This window comes from Ursus americanus, chromosome 19 (assembly GCF_024610735.1).
Source record: "Ursus americanus isolate L20-20 chromosome 19, mUrsAme1.1.p, whole genome shotgun sequence".
Lineage (NCBI taxonomy): Eukaryota > Metazoa > Chordata > Mammalia > Carnivora > Ursidae > Ursus > Ursus americanus.
The window spans coordinates 54932312-54960195 of NC_142145.1; the positions used below are offsets into that span (position 1 = coordinate 54932312).

Sequence of the window (27884 nt, forward strand, 5' to 3'; positions counted from 1 at the left end):
CTTCTTTTCATCCTCTCTTGGCTAAAGCAGAAATAATGAGGATCTAGTATATTACTCCTTTACACTTCTGCAAAGGTTCTTCTTAACTTTTATAGGGATCAAGTGAATTTGCTATGTAAAATCTTGACAGGTCTTGTCCCAAAAAATTTAGTATGGAAAATGTAATGGAACCTAATTTCATTTTTACTTGAAACTCCATTCTGGGAGATTTGTGGTATAAGATACTGGCAACTACTTGAAAATTCAGGTACCAGAGCAGAACTATTTTTTGGCTTGCTTCCTAAACTGAAAATACTACTTAAAGATGAGTCTATTATCTAGGAGTGCACATACAAGCTTGTTAGCATTTGGTCATGTCCGAGACATGGAGTTAAAGGTTGGAGAGCATGAGAGACTTTTAACTAATATGTCATTTTTAAGAAGTGATTTTAAATGACCTAGAAAGTTTTCATATAAGCATTATATAGGGAGTAGAAAAGAGGAGCTTCGTTTCCTGTTGCTTCATCTAGAAGACCAGATTTTCATCTTTATTTGACAGATTTGTTTCCCAGGAAATGATTTTCTATACTTACCCATTTTACATATGTATACCTGGAGGGTAGGTAGTAATAACCCCTGTCTTCAGGCATGAGCATACCCACCAACCCTCTAGACAGAGAAGCACTTTTTACCAAACAGTTAGCAGGGGAGAATTGACAGCTTTATTTGCTATAAGGATATTCTTGAGTATGTGTATTTTAAGAGACCCATGATACAATGTGCATTTACTTCCCTCTCTCTCCTCAGTGGAGAAGAACTAGTTCTTAGCCTCTATGTTCATAGCCTCTTAAATGATTAGAGGGTGCCTCAGGGTCTTTGCTTGAAGTTCAGCTGCAGTGCCTTTTCTCTCCTGAAATTTCTGTCTCATTGCAATTAAAAATGTAAGCATAAGGAGTGATGTCACCAAGATGGCAACACAGCTCATTCCTGACTTCACTCTCCCTCATAAGAAGAGCAGCTAAGAGCTATTCAAGGACAAGACACAGCTGAGAGAGTCCTAGAACACAGGGCTGAGGCTGAAGCGCCCTGCACTGCAGAGACCGAGACCGGCTGCAGCAGAAAGGCAAGAGAAGTAGCGGCATGCTGGTCACATTGCTCTTCCCCTGGGCACCGAGCACCAGGCAGAGAGGTCCCCCCCACTCGCAAGCCTGTGGGTTCTCCGGTGGGAAGAAAACCCAGGGGGGCCCGGCAGCCCCTGCCAGCATTGCAGGTCACTTTATAGAAGCACCCCTCTGACTTGGCTCCTCAGGAGTTGCAGGGGAATCTGTGGGGCTCAGCCGCTGGGAATGGGACTGGGACGGAAAGCGGGGAGGGCCTCGCCACCACTAGCACACCACTTCGGCAAACCAAGTTCAGACCTGTAGTGCCCAGGTTGTGGTTCTACCCAACATGTTCTCCCGCAGCTCCAAGTCCAAGGTGCAGAGCTGCTTCGTTTGGATCCCAAAGGATGAGTTTTGCTGGCCCTAGAGCTTGGTCGCCCCCACACATGCAAAGAGCTGCATCACAGCCCCACGCACTGTGAAAGGGCTCGTGACGACTTCTGGAAACTGCATGGCCTAATAGTGCAGTAGCAGAGAGGCCGGCAGAGCTGATCTTCAGAGCTAAGCCAGTCCTGGGTGTGGAGGCTTACCCTGCTCCCCACAGGCAAGGGGATTAAATCATAGCCAAGGCTTAGGGTAGCTCCAGCCCCTCCCAACAGGAGACCCTGTTTGGGAAATTGAGGGTAGTTTGGAGCAGACCCTCTCCTTCTGGCCCAGGCAAAAGGGCTGAGACATAGCACCACCTGCTTGGGGTCCCACCCCATCCGATCAGAAGGGCTGGTGAAAACCAAGCAGCCCAAAGGCATCTCTCTGGGCCGAGGGAAGCTCCAGGCAGAGCCAACGGCTTGCAGAGCAAAGCCATGGCCCTGCTTGGTCAGGGAACTTAGGGTGGTGGTCTTCTTGACTTCAGACAAATACAAAGAGCTTTACTAGCTTTAGACTTGCTTCTCCTGCTGCGCTTGGGCAGGAAGTCTAATTTGCTCATCACTGAATACAGCCTTTAGCCAGTCTGACCAGGAAACCTAAGCAGAGCACAGGGGAAGCTGTGTAGGCCATTCAAGGCCCTATAGTGTACAGTGACACTTGGACAGACCACATGGCCCATGGCTTCCTCCATCCACAGCCAGTGGCCTCACCTAGCCAGGAAATTCAGTGTACACTCGTCTGACTCAGGCCCCCAGGGAGCTATACAGGCCCCGGGTCCTGGCCTGCTGCTCTGCCAGCGCAGGGAAGCTCATTCCTAGCTCCATCTGCTACTGAATAGAATACCCCGTCCCAACCATCTAGTCAGCCTGACCAGAGAATCCAGGCAACTGTGGAGCCCATCCTCCAGCCTCATTTGGGAAGGGCACCAAGCCAGCAATCCTGTCCAACTGTTCTCCCAGTGTCAGCCATCGGCGTCCCCCACTTCCCAGCCTCAGAGCTCCGGAAGTTGCCTCAACCAAAACTAGGCCATCAGATAGCAAGTCTCCCCCTTCCCAGTGACTTTATCAGCAGACAAACCCAGAAAGCCCAGGCTGAGCTGACTGGTGAAGAACTGTCTCCACCAAAGCAAACCTGTAAAATCTGGAAGATGAGCCCAGTTACTCAAATGCACAGATACCAATGTAAGGAATCAAGGAACACAAAAAATGAGGTATATATGATACCACTAAGTGAAACTAATAAAGCTCCAATAACCGACCTTAAGGAAATGGAGATGTATGAACTGTCAGATAAAGAATCCAAAATAATCCCCTAAGGAAGTTTAATGGACTACAAGAAAACAGAGACAGACATGAGATGAAATTAGGAAAACAATGCATGAAGAAAATAAGAAGTTCGATCAGTGGATAGCAACTATCAAAAACAAACAGGAGCGCCTAGGTGGTTCAGTTGGTTAAGCGTCTGATTCTCAGTTTCCGCTCAGGTCGTAATCTCAGGGTCATGGGATCGAGCCCAGCATTGGGCTCTGAGTTCTGCACTCAGTGGGGAGTCTGCCTGAGATTCCCTGTCCCTCTCCCTCCGCCCCTCCCACTGGTGTTCTCTCTTTTTCAAATAAATAAATAAATGTTTAAAAAATAAAAGCAAACAAACAAAAATCCTACGGTTTCAAAAATCAATAACTGAACTGGGGAATTTACAATAGAGGGTTTCAAAAGTAGGCTTGACCATGCAGGAGAAAGAATCAGTCACTGGAGGACATTTGAAATAGGACATTTGAAATTATAGATAAGAGGAGCAAAAAGAACAAAAAAGAAAAATAAGACTGAAGAAAGCCTATAGGAATTATAGAACACAATGAAAAGAAATAAATTTGCATCATTGAAATTCCAGAGGGAAACAAAACCTCGAACTTGAATGGGTATATCCACTCCCACCTACACAGCAGCGTTATCTACGATGGCCAAGATATGGAAGTGACCTAAGTGTCTATCGGTGGGTGAATGGACAAAGAGGTTGTGGTATATATTATACACAATGGAATATTACTCAGCGATAAAGAAAACAGGGAAGTTCTACCATTTGCAACAACATGGATGGAACTTGAAGGCATTATGCTAAGTGAAATGTGTCAGATAAAGACAAATGTTGTATGATCTCATTTGTATGTGGAATCTGAAAAAAAAAACCCACAAAAAACAATCTCATAGAAAAAAAGATCAGATTTATGGCTACCTGGGGCAGAGGTAGGGAGAAGGGGAAATGGAAGAAGTAGTCAAAAGATACAATTTCTGATTTTAAGATTGATACTAGGGATGAAATACACAGCATGATGACTGTAACTAACACTGGTGTGTGATATATAGGAAAGTTGGTAAGGGAGTAGATGTTAAAAGTTCTCATCCCAAGGAAAAAAAACAGTTCAGCTGTACTGACCAGCGTCCCAGACGTTAAGTGATGTGCGTGGCAAACAGTGGTTAATGAGACATGGTGTCATATGGCGTTGTCGGCATGGGACTGGGGCTTTGTGGCTTAGAAAATGCTGCCCGATCCACATCTCTACTTAGTGTGCCACTGTCTTATGGGATTGCTCTCCACCCACACAGCTTCACTCTGCTCCTTTTGTCCCTCCCATGCCTGGGGAGTGGGATACACATAGAGATGGAAGGTGGCCACAGTACAGTCCTAGGCACAAAGACTCAGAAACTGACTTACCTTTGGATCCCATCTCCAACCCTTTGTGGCTGAATAATTTTGAGCAATGTACCTCTTCTCACTAAATCTTACTGTCATTTGTGAAATGGAAATACTACCAAACTTCCCTTGCAGCATCTTATGACTATGTGAGGTTTTTGTCTGTAAATGAGAATGGATCAGCTTCTTAGTAACCAAGTTCCCAAAAGACTTGTATAAAGTTAAATTCCAATTTATTATTTTGCAATGAAAAAAAAATAACCATCAATCAGAGAGGACGCTAGTTTCCTCTGGATAACACCTAGAGAGACATTTGGGTCATTTAGCGAACACAGAATCAGAGTAAGGAGAATTAATGGCATAATTCAGATGTTTAACGTTGCCTGGGAATGTGGCTGAAAGTGTCATCCTCACAGTGGGCAGTCGCAATCAAACAAGCACAGACTTGGGAATCCGATGTACCTTGATGTGGGTACCACTGGCCTCGGTGACCCAGAGTAAGTTACTCACCATTTCTCAATAGGATATAATACTGGCCATTGGCTCGGTTTAATTATTAAATCACTGAATGTGTATGAAGCCCCACTGGTGCTAGACATCCTCAGCCCCCTTTCAGATATTGAGTCATAGTGGATACGTGATTAGCGAAGTTAATATAATCCGGTATTCTGGATTCCCTTATACTTCCCATGGGAATGGAAAAGCTTCCTGGTACCCGCTCTGTTCTTATTTATGTATATTTGTATCATGCTGGTCTCGAACACAATGGTTATTTGTTCTGATAGCAAAGGTTTAAAACATCGTCATATTTTATACATACACACTCAGAGACATGATACAACTACAGGAACAATTCTAAAAGTGGCAGTTAAAAAATATTTTAAGTGATGCCCACTAAGTATTAGACCAATAAAAAAAGTCCTTAAAGTGTCATTTATATGTCTAAACTGTAACAAGTTGGTGCATTTTCAGGGGGCCGGGGGCAATATCTATATTCTGTGTGTCTATGCAGTGGCAACACTCATCTCAAACACATCTGATTCTAAATAACTCGCATTATTTCCAGGCTGACTGCCCTTGCTTTGCTCCTGAAGCCGCTTTTTGGAGAACCTGTGGGTCGAGATACCTTGCCTCTTTCCTTCCTTCTCATCTCACAGCCTCAGATGCTATCTCTTTGGGAAACCCTTCTTGACTCCTGCAGAGAGAATGAGTTGCTAGCTTCTCTCTGCTCTGGAAGACCCATGGAAAGAGTGTGTAGGGAGTAGAGGTGTGTGGCAGGCAGGATGACAGATGGTAGTACTTAACAAGTAGGCTGGGCCCCGTTTGAAGGGTCCTTTGTGCCCTGATAAAGACATTGGGCTTTATCTCATAAGCAGCTGGGAAACCAGGTTTTTAAACCTCAAAATAAAGTTAACCAGATTAAATGTTTAAACGTTGTGTTAAAATAAGCAGCCCAGGTGTCATTGGCACTGTGATCTAATAACTGTGCTAATAGGTAGCCTTGCTATACAGCTGGGACAGCGGCTTTGGGGAATCTGCATGTAGGAAAATCTTCATGCCAGGGTTGAAAATTACAGGAAAGAATTATTACAACAAATGCACAATTTGCTGAGAGAGGAATGAGACTCTGTGTGTGTTTACATTTTGCTTTGGGGTCTCTCTGGATGGAATGGAGGGCCTTTGGCAGGAGAGCTCAGTCTCCTCTATTTGGTCTCCAAGCAGGTGTCCTTACTGCCTTCCCTCCTCCAGGGTGTTCTTGCTCAGCCTGGGACTCCATCACATTACCTTTCCAATAGTAGGCCTGCTGCTTGGCTTGTGTGTAGCTGCTTGCACAGTCCACTTTTCTGTGTCAGTAAAGCGCTAGAGCAATGCCCTTGAGTGCCCTTGACATTGGAGGTGTGGGCAGGAGTCAAGGTGAGATTACATCATACCAGTCATTCTTTAGAGCTGCAGACAGAAACAGATAAGCAGATGATGGGACCCTCACAAAAATGGAGCAAAGAGAAGGGGCTTACTTATTTTCATGTATTTTTTTGTTTGTTTTAACTGCTACTAGTAGAGAAAAAGAGGGTGAATCTTCCATTCGAATCTTTCTGATTTCTCAGGTTATAAGACCTTTTCCATTTGGTTCTTAGTACACCAAATACTAAATCAAAGCACATTAGGCTTACGTTCGTCTGAGAGCTTATTAAGAATTTGATGTGGACTTTACTTTTCTTATCAAATATGGTAAATAAAGGCGAGGTACAGGGAAGGTCACAGTTTGAAAGAGTCCAGATTATGTCACCAATGCTGGTTTAAATGGGGCACTTGGAAACTGCAAAAATAAATCCTGGTCACAATCTATTTTTATTATCGTGACGGGAGTTACCAATATAACATGATTTAACTTATTTTAAGAAAAGTGTTAATATATGTAAAATACTTAGCACAATGCCTGGAAATATTTTGGTGAGAAATCTTGATGTAAGAATAAGAAGTACAGTTACTGTAATGGGGAATCACATGATCCTTGTAGGCTAGCTTCATGCATTCCACATACCACATAACGAATGTGACATTGTTAGCGAAGCACCTATGAGGTGCTAGATGGTGTGTTGAGATGCAGAGGATACCGGTGAACAGGTCCTCCTGGATTGAAATCAAGGATTGAAATCAAGAGGGGGACAGTTTACAATTTCACTTACTTGTTGCTCTAACCACGTGACTGCTTTAAAATACTGCATCCTTTGATTACAGAAGGGATTCCCCAAGGCACGTAATTAATTGCTGAAACCCTCTCTGAAGTGCAGGAAATGTGAAATCCAAGCATATAGATGAAATTTGAACAGTTTCACCTGACTCACAGCTGTAATGACACGAATCAAGGCAGAACACCTCCACTGAGGCTCCATGTCCTGGGTAATGCGTAAGCCTCTGCCACATGAATTCTGAGTGTTTCCTGTGTGCATCATTCATAAAAACTGAGGCAGAAGGCAAATGTTTAATGTCTACATTAGATCTACACGTATGTGTCGCTATGTGGTATATACATTACTGTACATGTTGTGTTGGACCCAGTTTCTGCACCTTCCAGGCCCCGCCTGGCCATAGTTTTCTGCTGAGCTTCACTGATAGCCCTCCAGAGAGATTGCCTGATGTGTGCTGCATTCTCTAGACATAGAGGACAGGTTCCTCCCGATGCTGTCATGATGCCTCTGCTGGGCCAGCCAGGCCCGCTATCATGCCTGTCCCCCCACCCTGATGTCACTTGTGATCAGGAACCAGCATGTTCACTTCACGCACCTGGGCTTGCCTGTGCCTCTAAGGGTCAGTGCTCCCTGTGACCCACTGATGTTCCCTGCACCCTCGATCCTGCTTATGCAGTGGGACTCAGCCACCAAGGGAGCCAGGGACCAATCAGAAACACAGGGGGTTGATGCCCCTGAGGCAGACTTTGACCACTGGAGGAGACCAGAGCTAAGGAATAAATTCTTCCCTCGTGACAGACTGTCTGCAGATTCAGGGGTTTTTACAGCTGCTTGACCTGCAGGGTGTATGCAACCTATTGGGGCCAGTGACCTACTGGCTCCCTTCTCTTGTTCTCCTCCCCTACTTTTCCCCCACACTCCTGCCTTCCTCACTGTCCTCCCATGCAAGCCAGCAAGCCTTCTGAGGCCCTGTGTTTGGGGCCCCTGGTCTGAAGTAGAGATGGAAGGCTAGTGGATTTGGGGTTCATATTTGAGAAAACTTACAGATAATTTTCTCATCTTTGTTGAACTGTATTTCTACCAAATTTCTTGATTTTTCTTCTCTTAATTTGGGAGGGATAAAAACAGATTCAGATAAACAGATGGGTTAATGCGGTCAGGGAGGCCAGAACAGGGGTCCGTCTCCTTCAGCCTCAGATCCCAGGCAAGGACCCAATGTACACACGACTTGGGAAACCCCACTGCTAAAATCATAGAATATTTAGCTTTTCCACAAGAGAATCGCCTGCTCAGGCTCTCTTCGCACTGTTTCAGCTTGTCCCTGTTGTCCTAGAGTACTCACATGTGGCAGAAACAAGGTTTACCCACCATGCAGGGAGATTATCTGAGATGTATATCATAGAGGAGTGATTTTATTTGACATGTAAGGATCTGTGATTTGCACCAAATTTGCCCTGAGATTGTGTTGCCCTTGAGCACAATAAAGCCTATTCCTAAATGTATCTCGACTTCTCACTCTCTGTTTTACAGGCCATCTCCTCCCCTCTGGTTCCTGCCCTCTGGTTCCTGCCCCTGCTGTTTCCAAGGAAGTATGCTGACCAGTGCTCTCAGTTACCTCCCATTTGAATCCTTATTCTTATAATTCTCTGGCTCAGATGGCAAACACATCCTTTAAAAAGTCCTCCTCTGAGAGAGAAGCCATTTCTGATCTAACCTACCCCATCCTACTTCCTTACTCCCTCCTTTGTGCTTCCTCTGAACAGCCTACAGCCATGCTGTATTCCTAGGATGCCTTAAATTCACCGAGGCCCAGGTCCCCGTCCCTGTCCACTTGGAATCTGGCTCCTAGCTCAGTGTCTAGACCATTAGTAAATGCATTCCAAGTGCCTGAATATATGATTTCTTGGCCTCTCAGCCCTTCCTGCAAGATTTTTTTTTTAAACTGAAAGTTGGAAGTTCAGTAAATCCCCTAAAGAAATTTATGCTTTGCGCTTTTAAGTTTCTAAGTAAACAGAATAATGATTAAAATGAAACACACTCAGTATTTATACTATTGTGAAAACTAAGTGAGGCTAACAATTTTTCACCGAGGATTTTCATGTCTTTAATATTTGAATGCAATCTGGCTTATTGCAGCAGGGCTTTGCAAGTGACAGCATAATATTTTAAAATATTTATACTTGCACCTAATAAGCATTTTCTACTGCTTATTTTGGAAAAATTGAAATGGACTTAAAACTACAAAATATACACAGAGTGAGTCTGAAAATCATCATACTTTGAAGGCTTCTGTTTAACTCATATGTGGAGGTGACGGTGGATTCTCCTTCTGAGGATGTGGTCTGTTTCAGGAGGTCAGGACACAACTGGGCATACAGACCTGGATCCTCTGATGGACAGAGAATCTACAGAGAAAAGTCTTTTACCTTTTGTTTACAACCCAGCACACCCTTAACATGGAGACCATTTGGTATTGGTGTGTGTGTGTGTGTGTGTGTGTGTGTGTGTGTGTGTGTTAGTGAGAGAGAGAGAATTCTCATGTATCCAGGAAGCTAAAGTCCTATGCAGACAGCAGGACTTTTTTCCTACCAGGAGAAAATAAACAAAAACACAAGGTATACAGGAAATACCGTTTGTTTGATTGAATATTGGGGATAAAACCTTTCTTCCAGATTGATATCATACTTAGGTGCCTGAAATTCTGTGTTTTTTGAAAACATGTTTAAAATGCAAATTGTCTTAAGAGAAGGGGAATCATAGAAAGATAGGAACATTTAGAACATTAGTTCATAATTGCTTCTATGCCATGGCCACCCTCAGCAACCTGGTGAACCCTGCAGTCTCCTTCTCAGAATGATGGTTCTGTATGCTTAAGATAAAATCCATACCATTACAGTGGAACCAATTAAGGTGAAAGGAAGGAATCTAAATCCTTAAAAAACTGTGATATAATAAGAAGGCCTTTGTATTATCATTGTGCTAATAATGATGACATCTGTTAACTCTGGTAATTTCAAAGTAGTTTAGATAACATGGTCATATGATAGGAGAACCTTCATACTTTTCTATCTGATGATAAAGTCACAGTACTGCAAATACGATTGTGGCATATCGCCTATAGTGTATTTGAAAGAAATGTCACATTCCCTCAGAAGGTATTAAATATTAAAATGTAATTTTATTCTCATGCAAGTTCATAGACCCTCTGAATTTTATCCATAGATTCCTCTCAGGGATTTCTCTGATTCAGCTGAAGAAAATTTTGTTTTTAAGATTTTATTCATTCATTCATTCATTCATAGCACTGGGAGCAGGGGGAAGAATAGAGGGAGAGGGAGAGAAAGAATCCCAAGCAGACTCTGTGCTGAGTGGGAAGCCTGCTGCTGGGCTCCACCCCATGACCCTGAGCTCATGACCTGAGCTGAAATAGAGAGATGGACACTTACCTGACCGAATCACCCAGTCACCCCGAGTTGAGGAAATTCTTAAGTAAATGAACGGAGGGACGTGGAAGTGGAGGGTAGGAGACATAAAATGGGGTGAGGAAGATAAGAGATGAACTTGATGCTTCTGCTGGGGCTAGTTCTGCTAAGACTACTATGTGTGCCTGTGCAGCTCCTCAGTAATGTGACTAAGTCTTGAATAATTTCACTTTCATTTGACTTTAAGAGGAAACCATCCCTCTTTCATTGATACAGAATATGCTGTTCCCAGCAACAGGTCTTGGGTTGCAGCTTGCCTGGGTACGTTTACCTGGGGATTAGGGAGGTGGATGCTATGACCTCGGAGTAAATTAGGTTATCAGAAGTCACTGTAGAGACTTTGGCCAGAAAAAAATGCAGCATATACATACCTGTTCATTTCTGTGGAAGGGGGAGGGAGATTTCTCTAGAAACTCTGTAAAGCTTCCCAAAATAATACTTACCTTTCTGCCATTAGGTTTGGATAGAAAAAATTTGGCAATAGCATAAGTCATCAGAATCTTACCACCCTTTCACTTAAATGCCTGTCTTATTTTTTTTAAGTATAAAAATGTAATATATAAATTACAGGTTTGATTTAATTGACTTGGATTTGGTAGTTTCACATGGGTAGATAAACGATGAGGATTTATGTGTTTTAGATTTTAAGCTTTCCCAGGAAAGAAATGATCTGTTCTTCTTAAAGTAGCCAGTAAATGGCAGTTACTAAACTAAAGGCTTTTTAGGAGCGCTAATTTCTCTGAGCATGTTCTAATGCAAATATTTATTGGGTGTTTTCTGTGTGGCTTAAATGCAGCCGACATTCTGGTGATCTTGCCACTTGGTAACATTTCATGTTTATGGATCTGGGATCTCTTTTAGTTCAAAACTCACAGAAGCCTGATAGAATCAGTGAGTGGCCTGGACGGCGTCTGTTTGGCTGTTCAGGCTTTCTGTTTTGTTATCCTTACTGTCTAGGACTTAATTTCTCCGGTTGCTGATAAATACCTTCGCTCTTTTCATTTCACTGCCTACCAACGAATATAAAGTCAGGTAGATAATTTTAAATATAAAACCAACTGAGTGATTTTTTATTTAAACATATTATAAAACCATTTACGTTTTTGTTTGTTTGTTTGTTTTGTTTGTTTTTTCCTGAATGATTTTTAAGTACTCTTTGTCTTTACTTCAGTTGTCTCCTCTGGGTGTGGAAGTCATTCTGCCTAATGAAAAGGTTTAAAGATGCTCTCTAAAATGCTCTCCAGAAGAACTGCCTCTCTGGCAGTTAACTCCCACGGGGGTAAAGTACCTTTCAAACCCCTCACAGTGATGTTTAGCTTTAAAGCGTCTGACCTGTTTGTGTGCCCAGGTGGGAGTTCAGCTCCCTGGAAGACCGCTTAAGGCAGCAGTGAAGCCCTTGAAAGAAGTTTTATAAAAGCAAAGCACCAAGCTGTAAAGAACGAAGCATTTTAATGTGAGCCACTCTTACTTCTGAAAGAGCTCTGCTGCTTTCCGGGAAGGACACACCGTGGTCCTAAAACAGCTGCGGAAATGCTGCTCCTCATGGGGTCAGATCGTGTCTTGATTTCAGCCGTTGAATGTTGGTCCAGCCTTTGCACAGTTTGCACAGTGAGTGAAGTGAATTGCAAGTATCTTTCCATCTTTCCAGATAAGGAGGATCATTATTTATATTTTTGCGGAGCTGTCAAATTTCCCAGTGATGGTCCAGTTTAGTTCTTAAGTGACCCTGACAGCAAAAGTTGCATTAACCAGTCTTCTGCATTGTGTCTCTGCCACTTAGTGCTTGGAGTGGATGTCTGGCCTACACTTAGAACTTTGTATTCTGATGATTTGCCTGTGTTGTGGCCTTCAGATCTGAAGCTTCAGAAGGGCCATGGACCGGTGTTCCTGAGGCTCAATATCAATGCCTGTTACCTGTAGGGGGCTCACAAATGTTTGCTGAAATGAACAAATGCAGAACCTCGAAGCCGTTTTCTTTCCACCAATGAGGTCTGGCTGACTACACATCCTGGGAGACTCAGCTCAGAGATCTCATCCTCTAAAGAGATGTCACTAGCACCCACCTCCCTGAGCTCACTTTAGCACCCCTTTTCTCTGCCCTGAATGATTGTTAGAATAGCTCCATCACTGCTTACATGATTGTAATTATTGGCCTACCTGCTAGAATTAAGAATGGGGCTTGGGGTGCCTGGGTGGCTCAGTCGATTGAGTGTCAGACTCTTATTTTGACTCAAGTCATGATCTCAGCCCTGAGCCAGGCTCTGCACTCAGTGGAGAGTCTGGTTGAGATTCTCTCCCTCTCTCTCCCCCTCTGCCCCCCCCTGTCTCTTTCTCTCTCAAAATCAATCAATCAATCTTAAAAAATAAAAAAAAGTGAGGCTTGACTCTTACTCAAGTTTGAATCAGTGAAGCCTACTACAGCGCCTGGCTATTGAGTTACTCAATGCATGTTTATTGATTTAGGAAATGAAAGAAGATAAGATTGTAATTATAGACTGGTTAGGCCTTGAATGCCTTGTTCAGAAATTCAGAATAGAATTGAGCTACTTGGAAAATGCCTAAAGTTTGATCTTCCTTCCCAGTGTGTTAATTATATAAATGATAAAAAGGAAAAATTAAAGAAAAAATATTCCTAACCAGTAAGATACATAGATTGATTTTAAAATACACCCATTGCATTTTTTTGTTTCTAATGTATTCTGGAAGTTAATTCAATAGCTAACAGAGTGCCTTCCAAATGCCAGGCAATATGCAAGGTTGGGGACACAGAAGTACAAAATGTACTGTTTTGCTTTTTGTCAGGTAGAATTCAGTTGTCAGCATAATACGGAATCATTGCTCTTCTCTGTATCGCATTGGACTCCCTCAGCTTTCTAGCCTCTTAATACCCATTCACACGTAAGATCCTTTGGTTACAACTTAAAGGGTCCCTTTTATCCTTCCCCACTTCTCCAATATCAATGCCCTGTGTTAGTCTACTGTCATCGGTCTGCTATTCCTAATATATTCACCTATGTGTTAACAGAAGAAATTATAGTATTGCGTGCTTATATTCATTTCGCTTTGTAATTCTATACAGTGTGTTTATGTCTACATGGTCTGTTTCTCCATCTGGATTAAGAGCAATACCTTGTGTGAGTTGTTCACAAAGTTGTTCGTTGGTTAAATAAAAGACACATTAGTCTTGAGTAAAAATACCTACAGTAATCAGTATCTTAAATTCTTCTACATTTCTTCCCATTTCATTAGCAACAGCCATGAACGCATTATTTGTACAGTGACAAATGCTGGGAATGGTTTTCATGGTGACTCTTGACAAAACATGGGAATGGGGGACTCTTTGTCGAGGAGGAAATGAAGTGTACTTAGCATCATCACTACCCATCATGCACCTGACCCCAGACTCTTTTAGCACTTAGCAGACAATGCTTGTCTTCTCTAGGGTTGTGTAAACTAAGGAAATTGGACATCTGTTTTGAATGATTTGACCTTAAATCACATTTTTAAGTAAAGCCACATGAGTGTTGTTATATCATTTTATTGCATTAGGAAGAAACAAGCATAAACAGTATCCTCTGGGCTTCTGAGGAGATCCAGGGATGGATCTAATTGTTTATACTATATTAAATGTCTTATTTAAAATTCATATTTTCCAGTGAACCTTAGTAGTTTTCAAAGAAACAGAATTTTTTTCTTATCTCCTTATCTTGCATTTGTCACTAACTCTTTTGTTTACTTGCGAAAAAATAACAGGACTAATTCTGGCTCCATACTGTCATCTTTAGCACGGTGGGTTTCAATTTCTGTTTTTAAGTAAGAGAATAGCTCATGTGATTTGAGAGTCAACTCATTTTATTTTTTTAAGAGTTGTAATTCAAAGCTGAAGAGAACCCTGATAAGTTCTAGTGTATTTAGTTGTTGTTATTCGTCTATTTTTAATTTTTCCCAAAGAGCATACACCACAGCTATTTGGTTAGCTGACTCTGCAGCGTGCTACAAAATCTTGATTATATCTTGCTTTAAAACATCAGCCCTAGAATCAGATTAACTGGATTAAAATCCCAGTTTTCTGTGTGACCTTGGGGATGATTTTTAAGCCCTTCTGAATAGAAAGTAGTAATAATAACACTCCCCTCAATGCATTATTGAGGGGATCAAAGAAACGAATGGGTATGAAGAACTCAGCACAGTGAGCAGCACATACCAAGCACGCAATAGAGATTCAGTGCAACAACAGGGATAATGTGAAGAGGAAGTCACGGTTACGGCCACACTTAGAACCGAGAAGGCCAGGAGACAGCATCCTCGGGCTCAAACCCACTATCCCATTAGCCTGTCTGCTGTTAGCTGACGTAACAGAGCCACTTTATGTAAACCACTGACCATTATCATTAATAAATAAAAAATTACTGTTTTCATGTCTGGAGCAATTGTTTAGTATTTGTATCCAATGAATCAAAACATTGGAAAATTAGAAATATATATCCCTTTTGGCCAGCAAATTGGGCCAGCAGGACCCTATTCTACAGAAATGAAAACCTCGGTGTGTTCGTACGGATGGCTGTTTAATTGGAGGATACTTTGTAGTAGTGGGTCTTACAAACACGGAGCTGGGTCCATATGTCCATTTTGGCCTAAAGAATTGTCCATGTTATATTATTGATTAAAGGACAAAACAAACTGCAGAGAAACATGTCAGGTTATTATTTTTTGAAAAATGTAGGAAAAGGCTAAAAAAAAAAAAAAAGCACTCACCTCAGGTATGTGAATATACATTTGTATGTGTAAAATAGAGTTTTGAAGGAAATACACTATTACCTGACTGGGATTAAGTGTGTGGCCATTTAAGATACTGTTAGCTTTTTATAAACTTCTTTTATTATTTAAAACTAATTATGAAAATGTTTATAATACACAGGGTAGAAAGCATATTTCTGTGTACTTCTCACCTGGATTGAACCAGATATTGTTAGCTTTGGCTACTTAACACACTGTCCCCAGATTTGGTATCTTTTTTTGTTTGTTTGTTTGTGTTTGGAGACGGGGAGGGAAAGGAAGAGAGAATCTTAAGTAGATTTCATGCCCAGTATGGAGCCCGAGGCAGGGTTCAATCTCACACCCCTGAGATGACGACCTGAGTTGAAATTAGGAGTCCGATGCTTTAACAACTGAGCCACCCAGGAGCAGCCCCCCCCCCCCCAAACTTGGTATCTTAAGATAATACCTATAGCTGACAATTCTATGTGTCAATAAATTGGTCTGGGTTCAGCCGGGTGGTTTGTCTGATCTGGGGGCTGTGCGTGGCCGTTCTTGTCTGGGCTCCTTCACACATCAGCAATAAGCTGTAGGGTTGCCTGGGGCTGGGTGGGAAAGCATATCTGTGCTTCACAGGGTCCCCTTCTTCCAGCAGGCTAGCCAGGACTTGTTCACCTGGTAATGAGCAAGTTTTCCTTTTCCCTTGTAGCCTTAAGTTTCTCAGAATTGGACTTGACTTCTTTATACGCACATGTATGTGTGTTTATACATATGTGTGTGTGTATTTTATATATATACAGATATATCTATGTGTCTGTATATATCCACGTATATATCTGTATATATATAAAATGCACACTACATATACTATGTATGGTATATACGTATTGCCTCAAGAGGATATAATGTTCTTCCTAAAATTATCCAACTAAAAATAAAATCTAAATCTAACTAATATGCTGCTTCAAAATGGAGAGACATCATGGTATCATCCTCACGAGCACAGACTGAGTTACTTTGCCTGGGGTCATATCTCACATCTGCCACTTAACTAGCTGCAAGACCTTGAACAAGTTACTTAACCTCTCTACACCCCAGCTTTCTTGTCTTCTGTAAGATTTAAAAGAGTTACTATATGTAGAGCACTAGAGGAATGCCTGGTACATGTTAAATATTATATATATGTTAGCTGTTGTTACTCCTCATAGTAATAGCTAATATATTCACCTATGGTCCTATTGGAAAGTTTTGAGGTTTTTTTTTTTAAGATTTTATTTATTTGACAGAGAGAGAGAGAGAGCAGAAGCAGGGGGAAACTGCAGGCAGAGGGAGAAGCAGACTCCCCGCTGAGCAGGGAGCCCAGTGTGGGACTCCCTCCCAGGACCCTGGGATCATGACCTGAGCCGAAGGCAGACGCTTAACCGACTGAACCACCCAGGCGCCCCTATTTGAAAGTTTTTAATAGTTTTATGAATGCAATTAATAGCTTTCACAATCACCAGTAATTATTGTGGAATTTTATTCTTTTTTTTTAAGATTTTGTTTATTTTGAGAGCGAGAGAGAGCGTGAGCAGGGGAGCGGCAGAGGCAAAGGGAGAGAGAGAATCTCTAGTGGACTGAGCCACCCAGGTGCACTGCATTTTACTCTTGTAATAAAAAAAATGTACATTTGTAATTCAGTGGACTTGGTAAAACGTTAACATTTAATCATGTTTGATTTTTGCCCCTGAGTTATAGCTAGAATGCTTATGTAGTTTTGAAAATTAATGTTTCGATATTGAAAATAAATCTGAATGGTAGACTAGGTGTATCACTGACCTCATTACGTTGAAGAGACTATGGATGGGGCCAGAGTGTGCAGTCACGTGGTCATTGATACATGTAACTACCTTCAAGTAGGCATCCAGCTCTTTCATCTTGCTTAGCTAAGGCCAAGTACATTTAGGCAAACTTTGGCACGTGTCTACCATGTATGTGCCAGCACTCTGCAAAGAAGGATTCTATGTGAATTATCTCATTTAATCACTGAACAGCCTCTCTGAAACGGGAACGGTTTTATCCTTACATCCTTGATTAGGAAACCGAGGCATAGTGGAGTTCCTAACTTGCTCACTGGCATCCGATACACAGCTGAGTCACTATCCAAACAGCCTGTGTGGCTGCAGAGCTCAGCTCTTCCCACCGAGCTCAGGGAGCCCTGTGTCCTGTCCTGCACCGGGATGAGGACTTGACCCGTACTAGTCCACCTGGCCCGCAGAAGATCATTCAAACAAGTTGCTCTGCGTTTTCGCACTATCCATGAGTCAGCTCAGGTTTAGAGAGCTTTTCATAAGGTCACATAAGGCTAAGTAAGATTCTTAGGTGAGATTTCGCTCCCAGCCTGCTCTAGAAGGGCGAAGAGCATCACCGTCCTTATGGTCTTTCCTATTGGAGTTCTATAATAAACGGCAGTGCTTCCTTTCTGAACACCTGCAGGAGCTTCACCAGAACCGCACGGACATGTGGTCTGGAAAATCTTATATATCTAAGAAGCTTACATTTAAAATTGTATCTGACATTTGCTTTCATTTAAATTTCCTGATTTAGTGGTGAAGATGAATATTTTCCCGGACATCTCTTCACTAATTGTATTTTTGCTGATGCAAATTGCCTCTTCATATCATTTGCTATTTATTTATTGGTATCTTGATGTTGTTGCTGATGAATTAATCCAACAGATTCCTTAAATTCCAGACTGTTTTGATCATTTATAAATTTGATATTGTATCATCAGTTCAGCGTGGAGGCCAGTATAACTTCCCCTCCTTACTCACCTTGTCGAGTTTTGATAATTCCTTCTTTCTGCCCTCTGATCAGGCAGTGGCTGGTCCCTTCGCGGTTCAGGCTTCTGACCCCAGCGAGGCTAATGAAATATCTTGAGCAAAATCTTTGGTTCCCTCTTCAGGATTATGGGGAACTCCTAATCATGGATGTGAACAGAACCGTTAGAGTATTTTGGAGAAGTATTTTATATGGCAAAGAATGATTTAGCTGAACTCCTTTTGAGTACTACCAGCAGGCTTCTGTTAAACTGAAAATGTCAAAGATGATGCATTTTTAAAACAGTTAGGTTTGGTTTACATTTTATATAGAAGCTAACTGTATAATTTCTTTTTAAAGCAAGACATAGTTTAGCCTGTTAGCAGGTATACATGTGAAAAAAATCATCTCTAAATCAGCAGTAATTTAGGCAGACACTTATATTGTGACGGTTTGTGTCGTTCTGAGATTTAGAACAAAAACGAACTCGTTTCTAAAGATGTCAATCAATAAAAAACCTGACATATGGGAAATTAAGCAGTCTCTTCAGAAAGTTCTGAACAGTATACCTGTCACTTCTCCATTGTACTTGTGGCTTATTTCCCAAGAGACAGTCATTAGCATCAGCAGATAGTTAAAAGGTTGTGTTTGCTTTACTGTTTGTTTTTTACTTAGAAATTATAAAGCACACACATAGTATTTTCCAGCTAAGTCGGGGAAGAAGTTTGGATGACATACTGTTATGTGAGTTAGTTCTCAGTAAAGCTTTACTTTTCTTATGAAAGGAGAACATATTATTTCTCTGGATGGAAGCCCCAGAGTATCCTCCATTTTCCCTGGGCCTCTTCATTCCTTCTTTTTTCTTAAATTTCTTATTTAAATTCAATTTAGTTAACATATAGTGTATTACTAGTTTCAAGGGTAGAATTTAGTGATTCATCAGTTGCATACAACACCCGCTGTTCTTTCTATCACGTGCCCTCCTTAATGCCCGTCACCCAGTTACCCCATCCTCCCACCCAGCTCCCCCCCCAGCAGCCCTCAGTTTGTTTCCTATGATGAAGAGTCCCTTATGGTTTGTTTCCCTCTCTGTTTTTATCTTATTTTTCCTTCCCTGTCTCGAAACTTTTTTTTAAGACAGTTACTGGTTGACAGTTCTAAATCCACAAATTTCACAGGCCCATGAGGTTGTAGTTTATGTAAATGTTGGTAAACTTAATGGATCGTATTTGTTAATTCTGTGCATTTTTTTTCTTTCTGTGCTGAATACAAAATATCTAAAATATGATTACGGCTAAGCTGTGAGGTTCTTTTTCTTTTTTTTTTTTTTAAAGATTTTATTTATTTATTTGACAGAGAGAGAGAGAGAGACAGCCAGCGAGAGAGGGAACACAAGCAGGGGGAGTGGGAGAGGAAGAAGCAGGCTCCCAGCAGAGCAGAGAGTCCGATGCGGGGCTCCATCCCAGGAGTCTGGGATCATGCCCTGAGCCGAAGGCAGACGCTTAATGACTGAGCCACCCAGGCGCCCCTGTGAGGTTCTTGCTGGAAGAATCAGTCCAGGTTTTATTTCTCATAGTTCTCAAAATGCCCAGTATATAATGGGTGCTCAGATAAATCCCGCTGTGGCTAAAAGTGACCAGATAAGGCGAATGGATTTGTTTTGGGCAGCTCAGTATTTTTATGAATAATAAATAATAAAAATACCCATTCAGTTATGCTGTGAATCACTCAACTGACAATTGCATATCTCTTGGGTCTTTAATATAAATATCTTGAAGCAAGTGTTCTACGCACATTTTCGGTATAAGCTGTGCTTATGATGCTTATTATTTAGGTGTATGCCATGCTTTAGCTACGCTTATTATTAATTTTATAGCACTTAGATTGCTGTGGCATTCCCTTGGGGAGAACAGAGTGCTGGGTACTAGCCAGTCTGACTTGTCAGAAGGCCCCCCTGATAGGGGAGCCTGTCCCCTCCTGTCCGAGTGAGAGTGCCACCCGGACTGGGGAAGTGAGGAAGTAACACAGTTGGACAGTTTTGCTGGGGCTTTCCTGTGATAAGGTGTTACTTCTTTACCATCTTACTGTAAGTTCACCAGCATATTAGGACCGTGGCCAAAATTAGTGCATCTAACAAATGGTCTCACCATTTGTAGTATTGGAGAATTCAAGAGAAAGACAAGAAAAGGGGGCAAAATAGAAAGGCGTATATGATATTTGGATGAAAAGATAATTTTTTCTTGTATTAAAGTTGTGCTCTCTCATGGTTGCAAAATCAGAATTTCGCATTTGTACCAGGGTGACATTTTTGAGAGGGGCATAGAAGAGGCCGTAGCTCAAGAAGGATGCATGACATCTGGTCTGCAGAATATGGATGTGGCTGCGGATGTGGTTTCATCAGGCTGAAGTGGGTGCTAATAAGTGTTTTTAAAGTGATGGTGGCACCTCCCCGCAGAGCCTTTGTTCCCTTGGAGCTTTGCTCCGTGAGTTCATTTATTTCTCCGCAGGCTTTCAGTTTCGTTATTTTGTGAGGTTTCTCATCGGAAAAGACATATTCTTTAGGACCATTGTTAGTATTGGCCGAGGGAGCAGGAGGAGGCATGTAATCTGGTATTTTGGTATTTGAAGGATGAGATCAATTTTAAAATTACAAATTAAAAATAAAAAGCTCTCTTACGAAGGTGGCAGAGCACAGTATAGGTCTTGTTCTTCTGGTTATTGGGAGAGGAGTTGCGTATGCCCGTAAAGCGTCGGTGGGCTGTGGTATCGCTTGCGGGTTGGGTCCAGCATTCATTTACTGCTGTATGCTGCCCAGTGAAACAGTAGATAGGAAACGTGAGTATAATCCACATACACATGAGAAGAAAATTGTGACGCACATTTCTTTGTGGAAGTTTTGTGTCTAAGCATGTATGTTTGTCTATGTGTACGTATGTAATGCACACGTATACGTATACTGTGGTACATATGATGGGTCCACATGTTTGAAAAATATTGGTTTTGGAGCATTGCATTTAGAGCCTGAATGTGAAAAATTCAGATTCCCTTTAGCTCCATCAGATACTGTTGGTGGACCCTTTGATGAGTTAACTGTTCTTTGTGTTTCTGTGGGTCTTTATTGTTGGGGGGGTTTAATGAGATGGAGTAGATGCAGCCCTTGACCCAGGCACTGGGTGGCACTTTTGACTTCCCTTCATTCTCCTCTTCTTCTTAAGAACAGCCAGGATATGTTCTTGGAGCTCTCCTCCTCTCCTCCTTGCCTCAAAGCAGGTTCTTTTTTGAATTTAACCTTGCTGCTATCTTTCCATTCCCCATGATTGTGTTTGCTTCTTCTCTCTCCACTCATTTCCCATTCTCCCTTTGTGTTTTCTTTGACCAGTTTCCTTCACAGCCAAAGGGCTTGGCTTGATAGCCTTCATCTTTGGGTTAAGAAACCAGAGAAATTTTTTTCCCTTCGTTTCTTTCAATTTGTCAGTCTCATTCTTTTTCTCCCATGTTAAGAAAAAATATACACTTGTACATGGGAACCCGGAATGCTATACCATTCGAACTTTAAGCCTGTGCCACTTGGTGTGGTCTGCACATCAAAGCCGGTCAACACATTGTTCCTGCCCAAGTAGTAGTAATATAAAACAGATTAACAGGAGAAAACAAACAGAAGTGTAATATCATGTATATTTCCTGTATATATGGGAGAGACTCTAGAAAAGGAACTTCCTGAAATGGCTGAAAGCACCAGCTTGAATATTGTCTTCAGCTAAAGACAGAAGATGTTGGAGGTGGTGAGTCTGGGAAGGAAAAGCACAGTCAACTAGGGTATGGTTGTTATGTAAATTTATGTCTTTTAATTCACTGACAAAAGTTTCTAGAAATGTGGTTATCCCCCTCCTCCTGGTACAGAAAGGGAGACACTGTTACAAATGGAGCTTCCCCTGATAAGCTTTCTCCTAGGCAAGGGTAACTTCTACTCTGTTTTGAGAGCTTCACCTGTGTGCACTGTTTCTTAAGAACAAGCAGTTTCTACTAGGTGTTTATCCAAAGGATACAAACGTCGTGATTCGAAGGGGCACCTGCACCCCAGTGTTTATAGCAGCAATGTCCACAATAGCCAAACTATAGAAAGAGCCCAGATGTCCATCGACAGATGAATAGATAAAGAAGATGTGGTATACACACACACACACACACACACACACACACACACAATGGAATATTACTCAGCCATCAAAAAATGAAATCTTGCTATTAGCAATGACATAGATGGAACTAATGGATATTAGGCTAAGTGAAATAAGTCAGTCAGAGAAAAACAATTATCATATGATCTCACTCATATGTGGAATTTAAGAAATAAAACAGAGGAACATAGAGGGAGAGGTAGGAAAAATAAAATAGGATGAAAACAGGGAGGCAAACCATAAGAGACCCTGAACCCTAGGAAACAAACTGAGGGTTGCTGGGAGGGGTGGGTGGAAGGATGCGGTAACTGGGGGATGGGCATTAAGGAGGGCACCCAATGGAATAAGCACTGGGTGTTATATACAACTGATGAATCACTAAATTCTACCCCTGAAACTAATGCACTCTATGTTAACTAAATTGAATTTAAATAAATAATTTGGGGGGAAAAAAAAGAAAAACCAGCTTAAAATAAACCCCATGCCAAAGAGACACATTTGGGGTGGAAAATCTGCCCCCTTTAAGGTTCATAAAATGCTGCTTCTCCACCAGCCAAAGTATTTAATAACACACATGATTCTCTCTTCCTGCTGGATGATGGAAAATGCTCCTTTTTTTGTTGGGCGCACAAAGTTTCTGAAATGTAAGAAGAGAATTCATGTAATTTCCTTAGCTTTTAAAAATCTGGAGCCTCTACCACACCGATGCAAATTTTAATGATAGGGCAGAAGGGAATAACTAATTCTATCTAGCTATTGCTGCTGCCACAAACAGTGACGGAAGATAGTCCAATCAAAAGCATTTGCCAGTGGATATGATTAAGCTAAATTTAATTCACCCGAAGATTCAAGAATGCGAATATTGCATGTTCTCATAACGGAGTTTTCCTTTTCAGAGAAACCAAAATAATTATTCTTAAAGACCTTCAAAGCGTGCTTTAAAAACTGCCCCTTTTGAAGCCAGCTCTGTTACGTGGAGTTCTTTTCATTTGCCTGCTATGTTATATTCTCTGCTTCTACACTTGTGACTTAAGGGTGTTTTGTTATTCGAACACAAACAGAATTTCTATGCTAATTTCAATTCTGGTTTCTTTTATTTATTTGCCCAGTTGGAGTGTTTTTTGTTGGGAAAAAAAAAAATTGAGGTAAGGAAGTACCTACTGAGGGAGACCCAGTTAGTCTTTGAAAATGCATTTCCCCACAGTCAAAACATTGAAGCAGAAGGTGAAAATTAAACATTCAGCGATATAGGGATATTTTAAAAAACAGACTTAATAGTCTAAAATTGAATATAAATGCCTTGGATCCTTTTGACATTGGCAAGTTGACTTTACTTTCATAGCCGATAGGTGATAAATTCAAACAATTGAAAGGCATCTCTTCCCTCCCACCTGCCATTTCTGTATGCACACCTGAGAATTTACCCCCAGGATTCTGGGTTTGCCAGACTGTGCTAAACATAAGCGTTCACACTTTCTCATGTAAAGTCACCTTAAAACAATAAGGTAGCACTGTCAGAAATACTTGTATTGGCTGAAATGTCGTCATCTTCTCTTCTTCGAAGTCATGACATACGTCTTCGTGACCACACACAGAAATAAAGATCCCCTTCCCACAGCTTAAATGTAGAGGCAAGATCACCTGCGTTGAAGGTTTTGTAACCCTACAATACCAATGCTCCTCTCATGAAGAGAGGAAACTGAAAAATTACCACTTTGATGAAATAGGATAGGGCCAGGAAGGTTGTAAAGTGGGCGGGTGGAAATATATTGAGCTAAATGCTCAAGAATTAAAGCTCATTTAGAGAAGCCACGCATTTGAATGAGGAATGAGCAAAACAGCGTAATAGTAATGCTGATCACCAGCAGTTTTTGAACTTGTGCTATTTGGCGAGCATTGTCCTAAGTGCCTTTGTACGTTAATCATTAATTATGGGGGCTACATAAAAATACCAATTGAAAGACTCTGGAGGGGGGAAAAAAGGAACTCTGAGGTGACCATAACCCAGGGAAGGGACTTGGTAAAGGGAGACTTTTCTTCCAAAAACTTGTGTGTGTTGACCATGGTGGTGCTCAGATGGCTTCTCTCCTGTTGAAAGGAAGAACTTTGCTTGTGACCAGTCCGGGCAGAATTGCTTCCTGAAAGCAGAACAGGTGAAGCAGATGGCGTGGATAGAGCCAGTGCGCCCGCCAATACCACACTCGTGTTCTTGGAAGATCTCGGACTCATTTCTCAGAGTCACACACTGACAGTGATAGATTTTGTGAGAAAAATGGGGTTGGGACTGGCCACTCAAAAGCTGTGCAGCTCTGAAGCTGGAGAACCAACCAAAACGGTTACTCCCCTGCTACAAATACTGGTCCCTTCAACTCCCATCTGGCCTTCGGAATCCCAGTGACTCCATCCTTCGCCCTGTACCCTAAGGCTCTGGCTTCCTCCTGCTACTGGAGTCAGTCCCTTCTAATAGAGATCGCTTTCTGCCAACTTAAAAATAGGATCCAGGGTTTGTCTTCTTCATCAGTCAACGTTCTTTCCTTTTCAACTCAGAAGGGGAGCAGAGGCTCTGCAGTTTCTTCCTCTGTTCTTGCAGTTTCCCAGAGGGCTTCGCAGAGTGGAGAGGACGGTTCTAGAAACCACTTAACTTCTTGCCACTTCCTCCCCTGAGTGAAGGCACTTGTGCGGGCCTGGAACTTTGTTTAAAGGTCATCATACAGCCCTTTATTGAGATCACTCGAAAACTTGTCCTGCCGAACGTCACACATGAACCCAAGGGACTTGTGCATTAGATGGATGTCATGCCCCTCTTTGCTAATCCCATTTGAGCTCATCTGCATGACAGAAGCGTGCCAGGTAACAAAACAGACTGTATTTTCTGGCTCAAAAAGTTGAAAAGGGAGTATAAAAATTACGATCATTTGAGTATTTATAACTTACAATACCTGAATTTCACCTTGACCTCAAGATAAAAGTTTCTGTATATGTTAGACAGCTCAAACTGCTGACAGAGTGTTTTGTGCCAGAATAGAGTACAATGGAGGATGGGTTGCATAGCCAGGAAAATAGTGTTTTAGGGATTCCTGGTGATTCCCTCAACAGTAATGGTAGGAAGCTATGCAGTTTATACCAACATGTGAAAAGAGACTTGTCTGTTTCAGCTTCATCCAGACATACAAATTAGATGTCACAGGATACAGGAAATGTGCCCTTTTGTCATCCTTTGCGTATTGCCGTGTTTACCACCCGTGGCTTCCTGAGTTTCACTGATGGAAACACTGCAAGAAATACTTTTGTTGTACTAAAGGCTTTGGTGATGCAATGTTGACCTCAAGGCCATGTCACGCTTGGCCCTGCAGGAGGACCATACGTAGTAACTGTGTTGCAGGTAAACAGAGCCCCACATGATCAAATACAGAATAGATCTGCTTACGTTTACTCAGAAGAGAAAAGTACGATTTTTAACTCATGTTGTAAACATCAACAGCCAGCTTTACATTTGTGATGAGGTTAGTCAACCCTGCATATTTTGAAGATTTTTTTTTTTTACGTTTTATAGAATCTAGCTAACCTGAATCATTTCAATGATACTCTCTTGCCACTTGTTCCCTTTCTGTGCCCCCAACTCATTCTTAAATCACATTTGTAGTTCTTCCTTATTACTGGAATGTATGTTCCTAGATAACCCTTCCCTTGTGGCTTGGCTTTCATATTTCCAGGTGCGTATCATTCATCTTTTGAAAAATTGCTCTATTATCAAAGAGCGACTATAATTTTCCTTCACTGTTGTGCAGGGGTTTGTTTTTTTCATATATGCTCAAATGGCACATGAAGAAACATGGGGTTATTGGAGTGTAACAGAGTGAGTAATGGGCTGGGAGCTCAGAGGCTCAGAGTTTTGGTTTGGCCACTAACTCATCCTAAAACCTGGATAAACAGCTTCTTGATCTTTCTGTGACTCAATTCCTGTTTATCCTTAATGCCATGACCCCCAGCCCCCCTACATAGGGGCACTGTAGGGGTAACAGGCATCAGTAAACATTGTCTGATACTGATCCCTTAACAGTTGCCTCTTAATTTATAAAATATATACATACATTTATGTTTTTTTTTTATTTTGTCCTCATAATAATTCTCTGGGAAAGGCAGTCTTCTCCTTTTGCTGTTTAGGAAATCACAGCTTGTAGACAAGAAAAAGAAATCTGCACTTCTTCTAGCAGTGTATATATGTTTTTGTTATCTGTCGAGTGTGTACTAAAATACATACACACACACACATCCTTGAAAATTATGGTTCACAATAAGGGAAATTTTAAAAAGAATACTCAGCTGGCGAATAGTCTCCACTCCCAGTAGAAAGCATGAGTCCAACCATATGTGTGTAGTATTTCTTTTTTCATCTTTATGCTCCAAATTTAGGTGTTCTCTCCCCTCAGAGTTTCAATACATTTTTCCTTTCTGCCAAAAAGGCTTTATGATGTTCTGTTTTCCCTTTTATCTTAGAACATTTTGCTTTTATCTTTCTTTATGTAAATATAAAGGAAGATAAAAGCAAACATATGGTATATAAAATTCATACAATTATTTTAATTGCCATTTCTGTTGATTTTAGACATGGGGAGGGCCTGAGTGACCCACCTGATGCCAAGATATCTGGAAAGCTTGAATCCACGTGGAAACTTCAGCAGCCATGGGTGGGCTGGGGCTATGGATGTAAAGATACACATTGCTCAGAGATTTCTGAGCATGACTGTCCTCTGATTGGCACAATGATTGCATCAGTACGCTCCGTCATCCCGGTCATGGAAAGACCTCCACTATCAAGAAGTCGTTGTGACGGCAATGGGGAAGGGGTGGTGGCAATGAACTGCAAGAAAATTACATTATATTGGCAACAAGGAGCATCGTAGGGCCAGTAAAGTCTTCTAAGATTCCACAAATCAGGCCAATCTGTTCTCTCTCTCTAGATTACACGAGAATATTAAAGTGGCTGCAATTGCCAAATGGTGGAACTGTTCTAGAATAGTGTTGTCCCACAGCACAGTCTGAGATGATGGACCGGTTTAATATCTGTGCTTCCCAGTATGGTAGCAATCAGCCACAGGAGCCCATTCAGCACTTGAAATGTGGCTGGTGTGGCTGAGGACCTAAGCTTTCAATATTACGGGTTTTTACTTAATTTTAATGTAAGTGGCCACATGTGGCTAGTGACTACCAGATGATCAGTGCAGGTCAGGAAATTATAGGAATTTTTGTTACTTAAGAGACTAAATGCAGTAACTTCAAGGGAATTTTCCATTCACTGATCTTGAGAATACTTTGAGGTGAAAAGGTGTGAAAGAGAAAGGGACTCTAAAAGCCTAAGTAAGATACGTGGCTTTGCAATGTCAACCCACCACGTAAATGATGGTGGCTTTGAGAGATGACCAGAAAGTAGTATTTCCAGTTGTAACTCTCCTTTTATTTTCTTTCCACAGGCTCTTTCATGCTGGTGAACACATCTGGGAGACCTGAGGGGCAGAGAGCCCACCTCCTCTTACCTCAGCTGAAAGAAAACGACACCCACTGCATTGATTTTCACTATTTTGTATCCAGCAAGAGTAACGCTGCTCCTGGGCTACTCAATGTCTATGTGAAGGTCAATAATGGGCCTTTGGGGAGTCCCATCTGGAACATATCTGGAGACCCTACCCGCACGTGGAACAGGGCAGAACTGGCCATTAGTACATTCTGGCCTAATTTTTATCAGGTATGCTCTTTGTTTTCATTTCCTGTTTTGATGCATCTTCT

At 41.7% G+C, this 27884-nt stretch overlaps 1 protein-coding gene across 4 annotated transcripts in view; it reads left to right on the forward strand.

Annotated features, from left to right (window-relative positions):
* The window catches only part of PTPRM (protein tyrosine phosphatase receptor type M), a 745411-nt gene that overhangs the window by 257900 nt on the left and 459627 nt on the right, over positions 1-27884 (forward strand). For all 4 annotated transcript variants that reach the window (XM_087869969.1, XM_087869970.1, XM_045781827.2 and 1 more), the window contains exon 3: positions 27572-27843. In XM_087869969.1, coding sequence (XP_087726095.1) covers positions 27572-27843 — 272 coding nt within the window. The remainder of the gene's footprint in view (positions 1-27571; positions 27844-27884) is intronic.